Here is a 20,454-nt window from a genome sequence, read left to right as displayed (position 1 = left end):
GCTGTGGTGGGTGTGCCTTGAACTTTCAGCTTGTGTCCTCTTGCCTGTGGAAGCTGTTCCACTTTAATTAAATGTTAGTTGGGCCAGCAACTACCTGCAGCTTTCCCTGCAGTCCAGTGGCTAGGGTGTGGGAGAGGTGGGTTCAAATATGCCCTGGTGTTTGTATACCCTCATCTTTTTGTTAGACTGATTTGGGGGGGGGGGGTAGGTGACCTCCCTCTTGCCTGTTGAAGCTGTTTCACATTAATTAAATGTGATTTGGGCCAACACAATCCCCACTCTCTAGTGCAGTGGTTAGGATACTCACCTGGGTTGTAGGAGATCCTGGTTCAAATCCCCCAGCTGCCTGTTCAGCAGGGGTTTGCACAGGGATTTCCTGCCTCCTTGGTGACGGTCCTTTTGAGATGGGCCATCCTTGTCAGAACCCCCCTCTCTTTCTCAGGAGGCCATTGTCTTCTTGGGACAGGGAGGGGATTTGGACAGGGATCATGCCCCTGTGACTCTCCCCAGGAGGTGGGAGCCCCCAGTTCACACCCCTTAAAAGAGCAGGGGCATGCCCTGGGGTCTGCCATAACCTGGGTGTGTATCCTCATCATTGTGGACAAAGAATGAGTGGGGGGTTTTGCAGCCAGCTGCAATTAATCTTTAATTAAAAGGAACAAAAAGCCCTGTAAAATGTCCCTTGTCCAGGGACAAGGGCTTTACCTCATTAGCTAGAGCCCTTCTGAGCAGGCAGAGTGGGGATTTGAACAAGGGTCTACCATATGCTAGCTAGCACCCTAATCCCCACACCATAGGGGGCTTCAGTAGGGTCTGTTGACCCAGTTAATATGTAGTGAAAGTGGAACAGACTCAACAGAAAGGATTAAGGCAGTTCTCCCATCAGATTGCCTCCTAGCCCAGCACTGAGGCTATTCATTTGAGTGGGAAGAGATGAGGTTTCAAATCAAGCAGAAGGGGGAAGTGAACCTAAACCTCCTACAGCCATTGAGTACTTCCCGTTTGATTTTGATCCTGCCACTCTTGGTCGGCAGGCTTGAGCGTTTTGCACACACCCGAGCTGTTGTTGAACAGGAAACACGTGACCAGGGCTTGGAGGAAGGGCCTGATCCAAAGCCCACTGAAGGCTGTGGAAAGACTCAGCCATCAACAGCCTTGGGATTAGAGCCTAAAACTGGCAGGAGAAGAAAAAGCAGCGGCAGTCCCATGACGTGCAATGCATTGCTTGGTGCGGCTGCTGCTCTCTGAAGCAAGTCTTACGAACCCTTCTGTAGCCAAGTTCACCCGCCCGTCACAGGCATGACTGGCTAACAGCATTTTTGTAAGTCCAGAGACAGAACGGACAAAAGGACCCTATTACGGGGATTTATCTCCTTTTAAAACTGCCTTCCTCCAGCCAAAAGAGGTTGAAATCAAAAAGCAGCACCGTTTTCCAGTGTGCTTTATTTAAAAAAAATATTTTAACATATGGCATAAAATCAGACTATGCCATGATGGTTCATGTAGTAATACAAGGATCTAGCTCCCTTTGTAATATATTGTCTTCTCCCATCTGTGAGCTGTAGATAAGTCTGTTTTCCAGGGGGAAGCGATAGAAAGGAACTACAACCCAAAGGTTTGAATGCGTCCTGGTGACTGGGAATGCAGAGGTGTGTTGTGAAGACTACATGTGAAGCAGCAGCAAAGTATGCTATTTATAGAGCAGGTGAGGTTTCTTTCTTCTAGTGTAGGTCCGGTGGCTATTTAGAAATCAGAAAACATCAGCTTTACAGAGCAGTTCACTATGGAACCCCGTACAAGTTCAATGCTAATAGTGCCCCGGGCCGGAGCACGGAGACCACGGAGCAGGGCTGTGCAAACTTAGTGGGGAGAGGGGCTGGGTGTTAGGTCAAGGAAAGGTGATGGTGGTTAGAGGCGTCAGCTCCAGGGTCTGTTCTAGTGAAGGGCGTTGCTCCTGGTATTCAGTGGTATGTCCATTCCTGTGATGGCCATATTCAAACTTAATCCTCAGCTCACCAATCTTGGACTGGGGTAAAATATCCGGGATCCACTCAATAGTGAAAGGGGTCGGTTCCTTCTGATCAGGTGATGTGTTGCCTGGGGGAAAAGAAGCAAGAGGAGGTAGCATTTCAGCCGTATCACGCTAACAGTGTATTAGCCGGAGGTAATAAAATGACCTCACAGACAGGGCTGGTTAAAGCTAGGCTGAAAATTAAGGCTGAGTATCTGTAGGCATAGCCAGTCATTTTAGATGTCCAAGTACCCAATCTGTGGGCACACCCAGGCTGCCCAAGTGGCATTAATTGTGCCATAATAATGAAGATTGCTTAAAAAACGAACCCCACAAACACAGGCTCAAACCAGAATTCCTGGCCACTTCTGCCACAGAATTAAATCATGTCACATGAGACTCAATGCCCCGCCCCTTCATTAGAATAACACTTGCCTGCTTTCAGCCGTTGTCTTGTCTGTAAGATTTTTTGGATGGGGCCTGTCTCAGGACATGATTATACAGCACCAAACACAGTGGGGCCTCTAGGTACTACCATGATGTAAAACCATCCCCATTTTGCAACGAAAGGGTTTTCTCAGAGGTCTTTAACAGGACGATGACACGTGTGGTGGAGCTGACAGTACTGGGCACGTGATTTCATCCAACACATTTACAAAGGAGGACAAAGCATCACTAGCCCGGTCTAGCGCTGGGGACACAGAGAGGTGAGGCCACTCGCTCAGATTGAGGCAGGGTGAAGTTTATCAGCACGAGGCCTGTTCACTAGTGGAAATAAGTGGTGCCTAGATCTTGTTCTGACCCTCTGTAAGGATGTGAATTTCACCCACAGAGTCAGTGGTAGAGCTGGGAAATTGCCCCGTTCTGTTCACTCCCTCTGAAGCATCTGACCCCGGCCACTGGGCTAGATGGACAACTGGTCTGACTCAGTATGACCAGAACTAAGGACTCCTCACACACAAATGAACCCAGGTGTCCCGTCTGTTTCCCCCCCACCCCCCTATGCTCAGACCACTGGATGACAGTTCTCTCTTTTCTCAAACAAGAGTGGTAGGATCCGGTCAGGAGGTAAGAGCTGCTTGGGTTGATTTCACTCTTCTTCCCTCTGTTATAAACTTACCAACTTTGAGGAAGGTTTTGAGTTCCAAGGGCCGGAGAATCGGCTGCTTCTCCAGGCGCCCGTATGTCTCCGCGATGCTCTCCACTTCAACCTTCGGGCACTTAAACAGCTCATAGGTCCCATCCCGGTTCTGGATGAAGCTGCGTGTGATTTCCAAGGGCATCTTGCAACAGAAGCCAGGCACAGATGATCAGCATAGAGCTTTAGTGGCCGTCAACCACTACCAAGCTGTATTTGGCACTGTCCCTTAGCCTGCAGACTCTCAGGAACAAGGCAGAGCGGGGGCGTACAACCTCAGCTTCACACGCGCCTGCCCACCACCTCTACAGACCCAGAAAGCGGACAGTCGGGGGGGGGAAGCCCATCTGAGCTTACAGTCCCTGCCCAGAGCTCCAGAAGAGAGAACCCCCCCCCACCAATCCATCACCAAAGCCCTTGCTTCTAAGCTGTAGGAGGTAGTCCTGCCTGACCCCAGCTGGGGTGATCAGTTAGTCCCTCTAGCTGAGGCTGGACTATGCTCGCCTGATCCTTGCTCAAATGTTCCCACCGAAGGAATTCTGCCAAATAATGCTTTCCACTCATTGCAGACTTTCCAGCTCAGAATCACTCTGTTGTGAAGCAATCGAGGGCCCCAATTCTGCAAACTCTATGGGCTTGTCTGCACTATAAAGGCTTTGCCAATATAACTAAACCAGCAGCGCCCCCTAGTGGAGATGCAGTTCTTTTCCAGGTATACTTAAGCCACCTCCCCTCCCTGAATGACACAAGCTATACCAGCAAAAAGACACTTGCTGGTATAAGCTGAGTCTACATAGGGGGGTTTCAGGCTGCTACATGACAAAGCCATGCTGATAAAACTTGGTTGCATAGATCTGACTTTACCCAGGTGAGTAGCCCCGTTGAACTCAATGCGTGTGTTTGCGGGAGCAGTGTCTAGCTCTGCCCTGTCTCCTCTCCAGCCTGCTGACCTAACCAGCTGGGCTCCCTGCTTGGTCTTTAGTGAGGAACCAGGAGAACAAACAGGCCTTACCTCAGGAGTGTCAAATATTTGCTTGACCTGCAGGATGTTGGTAATGTGCCAGGTGTATTTGGAAAAGGTACCCAAGGGAAGGGCATCTTTCCGGACAAAAGCTGTAAACAGGAAGACCATATTACAGATGTAGGGCCATCGCTTTTCTATATCCGATGGCTCCATATCCCACCACCAATCCCCAGAGATAGCCAGTGGTCCTTTCATTTTCTTTGTAACCTGAAGGAAGCACCGTGCATTGCAGCCCGGCCAACAGTGTACCCCCAACCTCACCCATAGCTTTTATACTCACACTCCCAATACAGGGCCTAAAAACACTAAACTAGACAGATTTCTGCATGGAAACCACCAGAGATTTCCCAGTGTTTAGATTTCCAAAGCTTTGCGCTTATGAGATCATAAGATCTTGTACCTGTAGTGGAATTAGGCAGCCGTTTCTTTGTGCTTCCTATGGAAATCCTCTGCTGCAGGGCATCGAAGAAAGACTGTGGTATATGGAACACCAGTGGCTCTGGTTTGCCTGCACATTAAACCAAGAGGAGAAAAAAAAGGAACAGTTTGACTGGAAACAGGTGGTATGGGACATGATATGAATAAATATTCTTAAGTGCTTCTACAAGGATTTGGTTTCACTAGCACAAGAGATAATCAGTTTTGTTTTCCCTTTAAGGTCTTGTCAGATCTCACAAGCTAAGCAGGGCCAGGGCCCGGTCAGTAACTGGATGGCAGACCTCCCCAGCTAACACTGGGTGCTGCAGGAAAGAACGTACCCTCTGCGTCAGTATCAAACCAGTGTCCCAGCATGGAATTAGGGGGCACTGGCCAAATTCCTACTTGGACAATTACATTTAGCCTAACTAAATTGCTCCTGCAATTTCAATGGGCTACGGAGCTTTTTGCTTCTTGCCCTAAATGGCAGTGTAGCATTGCTGTGTGCTGTTAACTAAGCTGCCACGTCCACTTTCAGTAGAAGGTGAAATGATTCATGGTTGCGAGGGCAGATCTTCAACTAGTATAAATCCACTGATTTCAGTCTACACCGAGGATCAGTAAATGGGTCCCACTTTACAATAAGATTCCCTTTACAAAGAGTTCATAAATGATTAACAGGTGTAATAAACAGTTAATCAATAGCCGTAGAGTCCAAAAAGTTGCTTATAACCAACTACAATAACCTTCTACTGACGGGCTTTTATATCCGTCCGTAGCACCTTCCTCCCATATCTGTAGCATGCTTCTAACACCACTTATGAACCCATGTACCAAGTGTGAACAAGCAAAGGTTTGTAAAGGACTTTGAGGCCTATCCGAATGACATGCACTATACTGAAGTGATCTAGTTCTCATTAGCGTTTGCTGCAGCAGACCCTGACTACCCAGGGTGCATTGGCAACAATGGAGATGTACAGACTACAAATGATGTGCCAGTAAAGGATTTTTGTTTTAAAAAACCTAGAACTCCTGCTGGCCGGAAGAAGTTATTCAGCCACTGGACTGGCTCATAAAAACTGTGCCGAGGCATATCTTTCACCCAACCCCACCCAGGCTTTTCAGGAAGAAAATCAGCGATAAGGTTGGCGTTCCCCACACTTGAATTTCCTCAGTACTGGAAAATCTTTGGTTGCCAAAGATCATAATGTTTAAGATCCCAAATCATGAATGGTTAGATTGTCCCTAGTGCTTCCTCAGCGGAGCACCCCGCTGCCCTGCACAGCCAATAAGGCCTACCCAGATTTTGGGTCCAAGTTAGGTGCAGAGCATATCCCTGTGAGCCCACGGGTGGGGAGAGGACAGAGAAGAGCTAGGATTGGATGGAGCTTCGGCCCAGCTTCACCCGCCCCAATTGCGCCGCCAGGTGTCAGAGGAACAGCTAAATGCACCCTTGTAAGGATTGCAGCAGCGTTCTTTATTCCAGACACACCTCCCCGGACAAGAGGAGAACAGGGGAGGAGCTGTGCATCTGAGATGTCTCCACGGCACAATGCATCCTGCAGCTAATGCACCACCCCTTCGCCTAAAGACACAATCTAGCCTTAAGGACAAAACTCATCCCAGTGCAGAAGGCCAGCACAAAGCCTAGGGTGACCAGACAGCAAGTGTGAAAAATCAGGACGAGGGTGGGGGTAATAGGAGCCTATATAAGAAAAAGACCCAAAAATCAGGACTCTCCCTATAAAATCAGGACATCTGGTCACCCTAACAAAGCCTCATGCAACAATTCAGACCATGTTTGATGTTTACAGCAGTGGTTCTCAACTAGGGGTACACAGAGGTTTTCTAGGGGGTACTCAACTCATCTAGATCAGTGTCTGGGGGATTGTGACTCCCAGGAGTGGGGGTGTCACAGGATGGGTTTAGGGGAATCGCAAGTGCAGGGCCGGTGTTAGGAGGTGGCAAGCAGGGCAATTGCTCAGGGCCTCGTGCCACAGGGACCCCTGTGAAGCTACGTTACATGCTTCAGCCGCGGGCAGCGGGGGGGGCTCGGGCTTCAGCCCTGCCACGCAAGGCTCCGGCTTCAGACAAGGCTCCCAAGTGAAACACAGGCTCAAGTATCACACTGACATGTAAGTACAATATTTATACTCCAGCTGATTTGTAGTTATATGGGAAAAAGGAGAAAGTCAGCAATGTTTCAGTACTAGTGTGGCGGTGACACTTGTATTTTTGCGTCTGATTTTGTAGGCAAGTCGTTTTAAAGTGAGGTGGAACTTGTGGTACGCAAAACAAATCAGACTCCCGAAAGGGGTACAGTCGTCTGGAAAGTTTGAGAACCACTGCAGAGAAAATCAAGACTGAAGAAAACACCCACATCAATGAAATGCTTGCCCCACCCCAGCCACATGCTCTTCTCCCTTTGACCCAGCAGATATTTAAAGCTGATCACAACTTACGCTGCTTAACTATTGTTGCTGCTTTAAGGATGAAGCAGCAAGAAGACAAGATTCTAGGCTCTCACGAGGTGGCTCCCAGACAACACTTACCATCAAATTGGTAATGCATGGTTTGATGGATGCGTTCGGTGACACTGGCCAGCCATTCTTGGAAGGACAAGGTCACCTGTGACTCATCCAGCAGCTGATTACAGGCTAAAAGAAAAGGAAACCCTTCATTAAATACAATTGCTCTCTTTAAACAGAGAGGATGAGCATTCTTCACTTCCCCAATGCGGTTCCCAAAGGAAACAATAAGCAATGAAAGGCCACATACATGCTGGATTCACACCAGAAGCTTTCTGTGTGCATACATATATACCAAAGTATATTCAGCATTACATTTATCAGACAGTTTCCAGAACTTGATGCCCTTCACTAAATGCAAAGCAGAAATATAGGGTGCAGAGTATGTGAGAGCAATGAACAGCAACATTTCTGCTATGATGAAGAAGACCTTGTATCCAGTATGCATCCCATTTTCAGGGGGATATAATTACAGTTGAGTGAATGTTTTTTGTCTAATTGTTTTTCTGCCGAAATTATTTTTTTGGGGGATCCAAAACTATTTCTGAATTTGGGTTGAATATGATGAATAGCTTCGGCTGGGGAAGAAAATTCGGAAACATTCTGTTTCAACAGGATCATTTCAAGACCGAATTTAAAATCAAAATGTTGTCGGCTTTAAAAAACAAACAAACTTTAAAAAAAAGGTGGAAAATGCCCAAAATGAAACAAAGAACGCAAGACATTTTGGGTCAATTTGATGAAAAAATTCACTTTGGCTCCAATCGAACCAGATTTCTTTTTCAGATTTTTTGGGGCAGCCCCCAACCTAAAAAGCCTTTATTCACTCAGCTCTACTATTACAAGTCATTGGGGCCCGACAGTTGGCATGTACAGCCAAATAAGAAAAAGTAAGATGCACAAACAAGGAACAAAGATATTTTCAGCTGAGAGTTGATGAGATACAAGAGGGAGTCAGAGATTGCAGTAAATGGTTTTAAGCAGAGAAAAGGAAAACTGATTTGTTCGGTCTTTTCTCTCATTACTTTTTCTAGGAAAGAGCTAGAGTGCTAAGAAAAATCTAACAAACCACTGGCAATCATGAATTTCAGGTGAATAAGGAAAATGAATAAATAGGAAAAGAAAATGTTTATTTTATAAGACCCTGATCCAAATACCATTAATGTCAATGGAAAGGGTCTCACAGGTTTCCATGGGAATTGGATTGAGCCTTAAGTCCCTAAGTATCTATCATGGTAAACAGAAATAATCCTAAATATAGAGAGAAATAAGCGATCCTAAAATGAGAGGTAAATAAACAGTTCTAAAATATACATGTATAAATAGCCAAAAGAAAGCCAGGAGTTATTTGAGTTAGTGCCGTTTGCGCTTGGTGTGTCCCCAGCCAGAACGATAGTGTTGGCTCGCCCTTACATAGAATACACTGGTGTAACTCTTCTGGCTTTGATGCAGTAACTCAAGAGTAAAGGAGAGGAGAATCAGGCCCCCAGACTTTAGAAGATCAGGAGACAGAACCTGGTTTGTCTTTTTGCACAAATATTTGCCACCACGTGGTTGTAAAATGCATCTGTTCACTGATTCTGGCAAAGAATCATCTCACTCAGACATGCAGCTGGGAGACGACACAGTGACAAAGGCCAAAATAAAAACTCAAGTCAGTTTTCTATTCCCATTTGGCCAAACTGTTCAGTTTCATCTTCAACAATTTTTTATTTTATATAAACACAACACTATCCCCGCTACAGACACTTTTTTTTTAAAACTCGGTATGAGAAGGCACAAACCCAAGCAGCTACACAAGAGAGAGTCAGCACCATCTTTCAGACAGACACTGTTATTCGGGTGTATAGTTTTGCCAATATGCAGGAGGAATTACAGAAGAGCAGCACGGAACCATCAGTTGCAATAAGAGAGCTTAGGAATATAGGGTCTGATTTTCATCTCACACTCCATTGCAAAGCTGGAGTTATTCCAATGGAGTTACACCAGCGTAGGCGAGAGGAGAATCGGGCCCATAATGTTTCTTTCACATGGGTTATAACAACTTTGAGCCAAATCACCAGCTGGTGTAAATATGCACGGCTCCATTGACTTCTATAGAGCTATGCTAATTCACCACAGTTAAGGATCTGGCCCGTGGTTTGCAGCATTTTTTTCCCCACTCACTAGGTATTTTTGTATTTCTGCTGCTCTTATGGCTGAGCGAAAGAGACCGCAGAAATGAAACTTACCTTGCCTTTTTAGTGAAGACGCAACAGCTGGCTTTTTCAGTCCGCTTTTCTTCAGATTGCAGTTGGCTGGATCTTGAGCCAGGAGTGGACTATTTCCTTGTGTACCTTAGGTTCAATTTAAAAAAGCTTTAGCTTCCAAGCTTTAGCGACACACTCTTTGTAACCTGCAGAGCTAGAATAGTAGCTTCTGATCGTCAAGTTTAACAACTGAGATCCCCAGGGGCTCCATCCTTGCACAGGGATGGAATCGACAAGGTGCTTTCCACCTCTAACAACCAGCACTCCAAGTGCACTCAGAGACAAGACAGAGGAAACATCTAGTTTCATTGAATCCCGTTAAAAAAAATCACAGGCCGGTTAGAAGATTCAAATGTTCCTCCAAATCAGCAATGACCTGGTCCAATCTACAGACATCCACTGAAACCCCTATTAAAGAACTGAAATGGTCCCTTACCAGATGCTTCATCTTTTTTCCTCTTTTTTGGCTTGGAAGCAGTGGGCTCGCCAGCCTGCACGGTGGATTCAGGATGGCAAACTAACTGGGGCACTCTGATCCCTTTGAGACCTGGAAAAAACAACCCTTGAGTCTTTATAACTAATCAATTATAATTAAGCGCTAGGTTAATGCAACATCCCGGCCCCCATCCTGCAAACATGTATGTGCATGCTTAAATTGACAGACGTGCATAATCCAACTAAACTCAGTGGGGCTACCCACGTGTGAGGTTCCTTATCTGAAAGTGCAAGATCTAAACTTAGTCTGTATTTTCAAACGTTCACAGCTTTGATAATTTCTAACCATTTCTCCCTCTCCACGTTAATAAGGGGCCTGTTTCTGCAAATCCTTACTCACCACACAAGTAAGGCTCTCGGACTGTCAATAAGCCACATATCCAGAGTCCAGCTACCTTGAGTTACAGGTGTGAAAAAAATATGTAGCAGCTTTTAGAGTGAGAAAAGAGCTTCCTTCCCACGTGTACACGACTGTTAGAATTAAAACAAACAAACAACTTTGGTCATCCCCAAAAGAGAATAGTTTGACAAGTTAAAAGTGAAAATAGGGTGAGGGATGGAGGGGAAGGAGTCATAACTAAAAGCATTTTGCCATTTTAACAATAACACTTGCTACTAAGGAAATGCTAGGATATTAGAGATGGCGGGGGGTGACGGTGGAGGGGCAAATCAAAAGGAATACAGACATGGATAAGAATCATAGAACCACAGAATATCAGGGTTGGAAGGGACCTCAGGAGGTCACCTAGTCCAACCCCTTGCTCAAAGCAGGACCAATCCCCAACTAAATCATCCCAGCCAGGGCTTTATCAAGCCTGACCTTAAAAACCTCTAAGGAAGGAGATTCCACCACCTCCCTAGGTAACCCTAGGTAAGATGTCAGTGTAAGCTTGGGTCTCCATTCCTTCTGTGTGCGGCAGCTTTTGCTTCCATATTAGTGATCCTAACTAATATCAAACCACAACACATCTCTGTATGGCCGGCACAACAGCTACTGTAGTCAAAGCAAGATTCATTCATTCCCCGTGCAAACAGATACAACTCTGACTTCAATAGGAACTGTACCTGCTTGCACCAGGTTTAGCTGATTTCCAAAATACGGCTGACGGGATTGCTTTGTAATTTAAGAGGTAATGAACTCAATAGGCCAATTCCTCTCATGGGGTAGCCCCACCAGGTTAAACAGTGTTACATGAGAGATTAACCAGGCCCAGTATGTACATGTTGGCAAAATGGTGGTGAAAATGGACATGGTAATGGCTGAACAATAATCATAATACCTTGCACTTCTTTAGCACTTCTCACCCAAAGATCTCAAAGCACTTCACTAATCACTTAAGCCCCCAAAGTTACTAGGTATGATCAGTTCTATTTTATAGATGGGGAAAGTGAGACACTGATGGGTTAAGAGACTTACCTAGGGTCACGCAGCAAGTCAGCAGCAGCGTTAATGCATGTTAATATAGTTTGGCCAGTGAGAGCCTGGTTCCGATCATACACCAATTTCACACCACCTAGCACAGTGCGACCTTGATCCGTGACGGGGGTTCTCCCCTGCTCCCCAATACAGATAATAATTTACACTGGTGTAGCACCAATGCGTAGTTTTGTTCCTGATCTTAATTACACTGGCATAAATCAGAATTAGTCCCATAGAGCCAACATTTTGAAAGGTATTTAGGAACCTAAATTTAGTAAGGGTATTTATGCTAGATGCCAACTGGAATTTTCAAGAGCACCTCGGTGCCTAACTCCCATGATCTATCTTTAGGTCCCTAAATACCGAGCAAAATCAAGCCCTTAATGTTCACGTAGCCAATTTGGATTAGCTAGATGTTGGAAATAATTAGTTTACTCAGCTTCCACACAAATGTTCTTTTATTAGTCCAAAGGCCACTTGATGTAGATTACCTCCAAAATACAAATACAAACATATACCCACTTTTACACTATGTCCTAGTGACAATATAGTTAGAAGCACTGGCCAAATACTCACAACAGTATACCTTGGGAGATACATTCATGTCATGGCATGACTCCAGAAGGGGAAGGAACAGCTCTGACAAAGAAACCCCTAAAACCTTGCCTTTTATACACTATAATAAATGACATTATTGCTGGTTACTGGACCTTAGCTAAACCCAGAAGAGGCAGCTTAGGGTGGAATTTTGTCCTTTCCCCTCCACTGAAGACCTGATGAACCTCATCAAGGTTTTCTGTCCAATTAAGCGTGTTACCTCAACCCAAACCGTAAAGAAGATAACCCTGGTATTTCAAGGGTCACTACCGATTAAACACAAACAATCCTTCTTTCTCATCCTCTCTTCTTCTGGCCACATAGTTTGGGCTTGTCACTCGTGCTAACATCCAAACTCAGGTTAAAACTGTCATTCATCCAGGCCCAATGGAGGTCTATATTCCTATCCTAGTTAAACTTTTTAACTTCTCCCAAACCAGGCATCCTTCCCTGCAAAATAAAGAACTTATCCACTCTAATCCAGGTGAGTAAGGAGCTTTCAGAGGCCGTGAGAATAGATTCTTTCAAAGCCAAAACAGCACAGTGCCGTATTTAAGCAGGTTGATTAGACAATCATCTCTTAACGTACATCACTTACAGGCCCAAATCCACCTCCCTACCCAAAAAAACCCTTTAAAGCCCATTAGACTTGTGTACCCCTAACCCCTGAATGGAGAGATGCTCCCTCCCAGTTTAGCTACCCCAAAAGAAACACTCATCTGCCTCCCACTCCTGGGTTCTTGATTTTCTTCCACATAAGACAGCCCAACAGGAAGGAAGCCAGCCAGCAATGATCCACTGTGCTACTGCCTCTGACTCAGTACTCCCACCCAGACCATCCACGTAAGGTTTCTGCTTCCTCTTCTAAAGTAAGTTACGTACATGGGGATGAGGTGGGTAATCAAGCCTGGGAAGGGGGCGATAGCCCCCTGTGGTTCTGATCTGCTGCAGGCCACATTTGTTTTCTGAGCCAGAGATAGAAATGCTCTGTGGCCGGCATGGTTTAGCAGTCGTCAGATGGGGGAACGGACAGCAGCGTTCAGGCAATCCATCCCCATGCAGATACTCCCCATCAGTTGGAATACTGCTCACCAAACCCTGCGCTCTCTCATTTCCCCCACCCACCCCACCATCTTCTTTCACTCGCTTCGTCATTCTAAACCTCCCCGCAGGCCCACCCCTGCCCTAGCTCCGCTTACCGCTGGAATCGTAACTGAGGAAGTCCGAGAACTCCTGCGCCAGGGTCTCGTCGCTGGCAAAGGCAGAGATGCAGGCGAAGAAGTGAATGCATCTCTGGGCAGCCTCTTCCTTGGCAGAGCTGGCCTTGCTGGATTTCAGAGTCTGGCACGAGCAGAGAAACCTGTGCTCTGGCACATTCTTATTGCTCATCTTCTGAGCAAAGGAAGCGTGGAGATACCCCAAGCTGTGCTTCTGACTGGCCTTGCACTTCACTACCAGAATATTCTTGGTAATCCTTTGAACCAGGGGGCCGGTGGGCTCCGTTGCCAGCTGCCAGATGGTTTGCTTAGTTTCGGGGGAGGCCTGCATGGAGTTTAAGATGGAGCTTTTCAAGGTTAAAGGGGTGGCCTCGGTCTGACAGTTCACAGCCAGCTTGATGTGCTGGCACTGGTTTTCCACCACGCCTTGAGTGGCTGCCTTCAAACACGACGGGACATAGCAGCGTCCGGAGCTGAGCTGCGTGATGATAGTTCCATCCACAGTCTGGATGGTTGTCTCTGAAACCCCCAGCTCCACAAAGCACCGGTAGTCTGGCCCCCGGTCTCTCTGCCGTACCGAGTAGATCTGCAGATCCGAGCCCGTGATGATCTTCACGGCGTCGACGCCAGGCTGCTTCCGAGCGCCGTAGCGAAAAATCGTCCCACAGGTTTTGTTCTTGCAGCTCAGCCCTCGGGTGCCGTTGTAAGTGCCGCAGCGGGGACATTTCCTTATTCCCCTGAGCGTAGCTTTTCCCAAGTCCGATAAGAAGGCCGGGACTTTAGTCCTCACTGAGTTTGGGTCCATCCTCCAGGGAGCCTGAAACATCAGAGAAGTCAAGAAGTCAATCAAACTGGATCTCCTGCTTCGCTCCCTAGCTGCTCATATTATTATTATTTGTATTACAATCGCACCTTGAGGCCGCAATGGAACTCAATGCCCCAGTGTGCTAGGAGCTGTACAAACACATAGTGAGAGACAGCCTCTGCCCTCAGCAGATCAACAGACAAAGCAGACAAAAGGTGGGAAACAGAGGCAGAGAGAGGGGAAGTGACTTGCCCAAAATCACATGGCAGGTCAGTGGCAGAGCTAGGAACAGAATCCAAGGATTAAAAATTATATTTCAAAGAGTGTCCTTACCTGTGTTGTTCATCCCAGCTTCTCTTAATCAAAGAACTGAAAAGAATTTAGGACTAAATCTACAAAGGGGCCCCATAGATGCAGTCAGCCTCATGCATACATAGCCACTTTCCAAGCTGAGAGACTTGGACTGTGTGAAGCGGGGCAGCTGGGTGTCCAAATCCCTTATGCAGCTCTGAAAATCTCAGGCACGTTGGTTAAAATAGTGGTGGCCGATTGATCCTAGTGCTTCTTTAGCTGGAGGTGATGGTGGGAGCTCTTTCAAAAAAAGCTTGGGGGAGACAACGCTGTCTCTCTGTCTCACACACGGCATCGTGTTCAGGCTATACGTTATTTTAAGTCTCTTCAGTCCAGGAGAAAGTAAAGTTTAAAGACACCTACTATATCAATAGGGCCCTTCATTTTTGTTTTTTATTTTATTTAATTTTCCCCGGGAATTTACTGGTGTTTATTACTGCAACAAAAAGAGGTGAAAATTGGCGGAAAAAGCTATTAATAATTTTTCTGAGTAAATATCAGGGTTTGTTTTGGTGGACGGAAGGACAGGGGGAAAAGTATGCAGTAGATTAATGCTTTGATGAATGGAATTTAATGTGGTTTGCTGCAGAACTAAAACAGAACTCAAAACACAATTTCTCCTCTGAGTTTAAGAAAACAATACATCCTCTAATCCCCAAATAAAACTTTTCATTGGAATAAACAGTTTGCTGTTGTGTAAACAGAACTATTAGCCAATAAATATTGACATTTAAGAATTGAGCCACATCATTTGTAGCGCATACATTCCACTTCATCCTTTCCTCCTGTTTTTGTTTTTAAACTTTCCTTGTGTGCTGAAACACATTCTGATACCAATTTTCATTTTCTTCCCATTTTAGTGGGTCAGATCTTTAAACCGTTCCCTGCTAACAGCTTGAAATGTGTCTGTGGTGGGCGTGAAATTCATCAGTACGTTCAGATGCGCAGGCACTTCAGGGCTTGCGTGGGTGCCTGTTTGTTTATTGTGTGTATCTTCTAGCGTTACCACCACAGGCTGCTTTGCATATACACACAGACTAATGTAGTATCATAATAAGATGCAATGCATGCGACATATGTATTTTCCTAATAAAGCAAGTTATTTTCTATATATTTGAATGATACAAAAGTAGGGTGAAAATTGGAAAAAAACGAATAATATTTTTTGTAAAACCCAAGATTTTTTCAGTAAAAAACAGTTTAAATTGAAAACAAAGGAGCCTATATATCCATAATACTACTCCGCCCACCCTGTGGCCTGGTCTACACACAGTTTTATACCGGTGTGTGAGTTTTACCAATTATACCCGGTGTTACATCAACATAAAGGTGCCTTATACCAGTATTGCTTATTCCTGTTCCCTCTGTCCCATATGGGAAAAAGCTATACCAGTATAAGCACTTTTATACTGGTATAAATGCATGCACATGAGGAGGGTGGTACTGTATTACCTATACCCATATAATGAAAGCAGTATAACTTTTGTGTGTAGACAAGGTCTGAACTTAAAACTCTGATCAGAATGGCATTGCTATGATATTCTTACTACGTAGGGATCTCATCTTTCAGCCCTAACTCAGAAGTAGGTCTGCTAAAGACACAGAGCCTCCCCCCCGGGTGTAAATCAGGAATAACTCCATTGATGTCAATGGAATTACACCAGTGTAAAACTGTGTTAGAGGCAAATCAGGCCCCACAAGACAACTCAGAGTTAAGGCTGCAAGGATCAGGGTCTTGACCCCTTGCTAGCAATCTGGATAGTACTCTAAGCACCAGGGCCCCTCAAAAGTATATAGGCATCTAAATGGGATTGTAATGCAGGTAGGTACATCTTTACCCCAATATAACACTGTCCTCGGGAGCCAAAAAATCTTACCGCGTTATAGGTGAAACCGCATTATATCGAACTTGCTTTGATCCACCGGAGTGCACGGCCCTGCCCCCCCAGAGCACTGCTTTACCACGTTATATCCGAATTCGTGTTATATCGGGTCACGTTATATCGGGGTAGAGGTGTATCTAAATATCTTTGATGATCTGGGCCCAGGTGTCAAATGCGGGCAGAGTTGTCTCAGCTCTTCTAAGGCAGAAACACTGACTTCTATACAGCTTGTTATAAGGGGTCTTTTTAATGTGTCCTTTAAATAGATATAAAATCTCCTTTCTCCTCTGCATGGACATTAACAATCCCCCAGCAGCTTTCAAAGTGTAAGGGTTTGCTCCAGGCTCATGGCCAAAATCTGCTCACTCCCCACTGCTGCAGAGTGAGCTGTGCACTGGTTCTCTGTATGACAGCTGGCCTCCTGCCATGATGGTAGCCTCCCCTGTCTGTATGGGGCTGACAATGAGAGTTCCGTATGTGGCTTGCAGGAAGTAGTCAATGGCAAACTGAATTGGGAGGAAGAAAGGCACTTAGAAATGTAAGGGTACGTCCTTAGTGGTTATTAAGAGAGTGCGAGTCAGTCCCGTGTGTAGGAGTGAATAGGGGGATGACATGAAAGATAAGGTGAATATGAGAGCAGGAAAACGGATTAAAAAAATCAGTGAGATGAGGGAACAGTTGTGCAGAGCCCTGAAGGTGAAGATATGGGGTGATCAACTATTTTCCACATTTGATTATATATATATATATATATATATATGTGGGCATTACAGCTGGAGTTCCCAGCATGCTGGGAGGTGCAGACAAAAAAGTCAACGTTATATACAACAGGCTTATAAATCCATCTCTGCCTCCACCCACACCACCACAATGTCACCCAATATCGCTGCTGACGCTTCCTTCAGAGGAAAAGCAACATAGGCCATAAGTTGTACTCACATCTTCAGCTAAGAATGTCTCATGTGGGCTCTGTGTTGGGGGGGGGATGGGAAAAGATGCGATCTGATGCTTTCAAGTCTTCCTGGAATTCTGACCAGTGTCTAGCCTCTAAATTTTAGGTGTCATAATAAAGAAGTTCCGTTTGATCTGTTGGTGGCAGACTGTCATGCTGTTGCTGTGAGGGCACAACAGAGCAGAGCTGCACGGAGGGTGAAACCTGGATCTACAATTAATGCAGCAGAAAGTGACCTTTGAAACACACTGGACATCCAGGAGTAGAATGTATAAGGTTAGGACTTTGGCAAAAAAATGAGAGGACCAAGTGATCTAATGGCTTTTACTATACAAAATGAAATAAACTAGGCTAGGCAGAATCAGATTTTATTTATAATTTTTACTGGTAATATCAATGGTTCGTTGTAAGCTTTTTTAATTTTTATCTATTTAAATTTTCACAGTTGCAGGAAATTATGTGGGGGAGAGGGGAGGACCAAAATGATTTAATGACAGTAACTGTTGAGATTAAAAGTTAAAGTTTTATAACTGTTAAACACAAATTGTCAACGTCACATGTCAAAATACACAAAGTAAATACCCTTAAGTCAAACTCTAGTAAGTTCTTAAATAGTTCTTTTCTTACTTTGCCTATCTGTACATTTTGATCCTTAATGAAAATATTTTTGCATTGACTTCAGTGTACAGCGAAATCGACATTTACCGATAATTACCCCCAAAAAATCTCATTGTTCCAAGTCTAAATATAGCCAAAATGACTAGGTCAGAGAACAAGTCCTTACTGAGACCATTAGCAATAGCCCAATGAACTTTGGCAGATTTCAGTTTTCTTACGTTTTGTAGATGGGAAATTGAACTGAGTCCTCGCCAACTACACAAACACCTATTCACCTATTTGTGCTCAGAGCTATCTTATGATGGAGCAAAGGATGATGTCAATTTATTTCACAGGATGTGGACCTTGTCATAAGTGTTATTATTTGTCCGTTCAGTGCCAGCAATGTGCATGTGGATGATTTAGTTGGGGATTGGTCCTGCTTTGAGCAGGGGGTTGGACTAGATACCTCCTGAGTCCCTTCCAACCCTGATATTCTATGATATTCTATGACAAAAGATGAGACACAAAAATAAAGCCATTTCCTGCGCCAATGAGCTTACAATCTAAGCAAGACAGAGTCGACACTGGGAACCAGATGAAGAAATAAGTTGGAAGTTTGTTTTTATTTGTATGGTAATATTGTCGACTCACTTGTAGGCATTCAAAGAGATGAGGGGTGAGGAAGGATTTTAATGGAATAAGGCTGGCAATATGACAGATTCACCAAGGACTGAATGAGAAGTTATGGAACTTTGAAGAACAGCTACCAAACATGTACAAACTTGGCTCTGGTAAAGTAATCCTATAATGTTACAAATTCAGAGGAATCTCTGTTTTGTTATTTATATATAAAAAAAACAGCATGTAGCTGATACACAAAGATAATAAGAGCTCAGAAAATACTGGAGAAGAAAATGTCACATAGTTTGAAAGATTCTTTTGAGGGATTATTTGGTCTTTGTTCCTTGATTTATATTTAAAAGATGCAGACGAAGAGCATAGAAGTACTAGGTAAGCAGTGTGTCTGAATGCAGTTGTTTGCTAGGTGTCTTTCCTTCCTTAATCACACATGCCTTGAATTAAATAAAAAGATAATTTACAAGCTAGACTGAACAGATTGATCCAAATCATTTACAGTTTTTAGATCTTCCTAAATTAAGTGAGTCCAAATTTTGCTGCACTGTCAATATGCCAGGAGCCCGACGGCTGTCCCTATTTAGCATAATCATGAAGCAGTTCACACTACCCCCCCACTTCGGACTAAGGTACGCAAATTCAGCTACGTTAATAACGTAGCTGAATTCGAAGTACCTTAGTCCGAACTTACCACGGGTCCAGACGCGGCAGGAAGGCTCCCCCGTCGATGCCGCGTACTCCTCTCGCCGAGCTGGAGTACCGGCGTCGACGGCGAGCACTTCCGGGATCGATCCCAGAACATCGATTGCCTGCCGCCGGACCCTCCGGTAAGTGTAGACATACCCTCTAATACAGAAGGGTAGTTGGTACATCAGATGAGCCAGAGCACACGATATCCTGATCCAGCATTTTTTGGGATAAAGTTCCTTTCGCTTTGCCACTATGAATTGATTACATGAACGTGAGGCAAAAATATTGTTATATAACAACCTCTGCACCATCACATCACCAAATATTAAAGAAGTTGTTGTGTAGAATGCTGTAGCAGAACATCATGGTAACTCAATGGCTACCCTAGGCATTTCTGGCAACAACAACAACAAACAAACAAACAAAAAAACCCACTGTTGCTAACTCTGGGAGTGCTGGTGTTCACAGTAAAGACACTAAAGTAGACAAGGCTCCCAGTGTTTTTAAAACCCTATCATTTGGCAGGTGCTCAGATCAGGGTTAGACACCACAATGCTTAAAGTGACCACAGGCGATTTGTCTATCTGTACTAAAACTATCACGGGTCTGCATCACTTTTAACAAAAATGAGCAAGTTTTACCAACCCTCCCACCCCCAAAACCCTTGGGTAGTCACAGCCTCCGATGGTTGGAGGATATCACATTACAGCACAGGTTGACCTGATAGTGGCATTTCATGGTGATGCCACATCATGATACAAAGGTTTGTGATTTCCCAAGTGTTTTGATGTTTACAATGTAGCAACAATGCACAGAGCTGTTGTGAAGTTACCATAAAGATGCAAATTCTGTGTCTTCAAGGCATCATCACATCACTATGCCAAATGATATGACATCACAATACAATGATGCCATGAAGATAATAAAGGACCCACAACCTGGTCATGTGCACCTCTACATCATCACATCAAGAGGCCAAACACTGTGATGTGACACTGATGTCATACCACAGTGACTTCATGGCATCACTTGGTCTACCAAACGTAGCCACATGCACTGTGGCATCTTTACATTGCGGTGTCACAGTGACTGCAGAGATGACACAGCATAGTGCCACAAGGGTACGTGCGTTACAGCACCATGGCTACACCAGTGTCATAGCGACACTGATGACATCACACAAGCGGTATCACAGCACCACGGTTACACTTCTGTGTCACCATGGCACTGATGACATCACACAGGTGCATGTGCTGCAGCACCATGGTTACACCGATATATCAGAGGGCCATCAATGACATCACATAGGCGCATGGGCCGCAGCACCATGGTTACACCGATATATCACAGCGACATCAATAACATCACACAGGCGCATGCACCGCATCACCATAAACCGATATATCACAGCGACATCGATGACATCACATGGATACATGCG

General features: G+C 44.9%; 1 protein-coding gene across 1 annotated transcript; it reads right to left on the bottom strand.

Moving 5' to 3' along the window:
• Positions 1-1,446: 1,446 nt before the first annotated feature.
• Positions 1,447-14,377, bottom strand: CUNH2orf42 (chromosome unknown C2orf42 homolog). The gene is made up of 8 exons (XM_024207770.3): positions 13,079-14,377; positions 9,804-9,914; positions 9,350-9,454; positions 7,143-7,247; positions 4,574-4,681; positions 4,162-4,262; positions 3,132-3,294; positions 1,447-2,097 (listed from the first exon to the last, which is right to left on the bottom strand). The coding sequence occupies exons 1-8, from the start codon at positions 13,920-13,922 to the stop codon at positions 1,889-1,891; spliced, it is 1,746 nt and encodes a 581-aa protein (XP_024063538.2). The 5' UTR covers positions 13,923-14,377; the 3' UTR covers positions 1,447-1,888.
• Between the last annotated feature and the right edge of the window lie 6,077 nt (positions 14,378-20,454).

This window comes from Terrapene carolina, unplaced genomic scaffold (assembly GCF_002925995.2).
Source record: "Terrapene carolina triunguis isolate 2854851 unplaced genomic scaffold, T_m_triunguis-2.0 Scaffold53, whole genome shotgun sequence".
Classification (NCBI taxonomy): Eukaryota; Metazoa; Chordata; order Testudines; family Emydidae; genus Terrapene; species Terrapene triunguis.
This window is presented reverse-complemented; position numbering and strand designations above follow the sequence as displayed.

Excerpts from the sequence above, each read along its gene's own strand:
- CUNH2orf42 (XM_024207770.3), bottom strand. The coding sequence starts at position 13,922 with ATGTTTCAGGCTCCCTGGAGGATGGACCCAAACTCAGTGAGGACTAAA. Across the intron at positions 9,915-13,078 it reads CCTCAGTTACGATTCCAGCG|GTCTCAAAGGGATCAGAGTG; the intron begins GTAAGCGGAGCT and ends TGTTTTTTCCAG. Across the intron at positions 4,263-4,573 it reads GCTGCCTAATTCCACTACAG|CTTTTGTCCGGAAAGATGCC; the intron begins GTACAAGATCTT and ends TCCTGTTTACAG.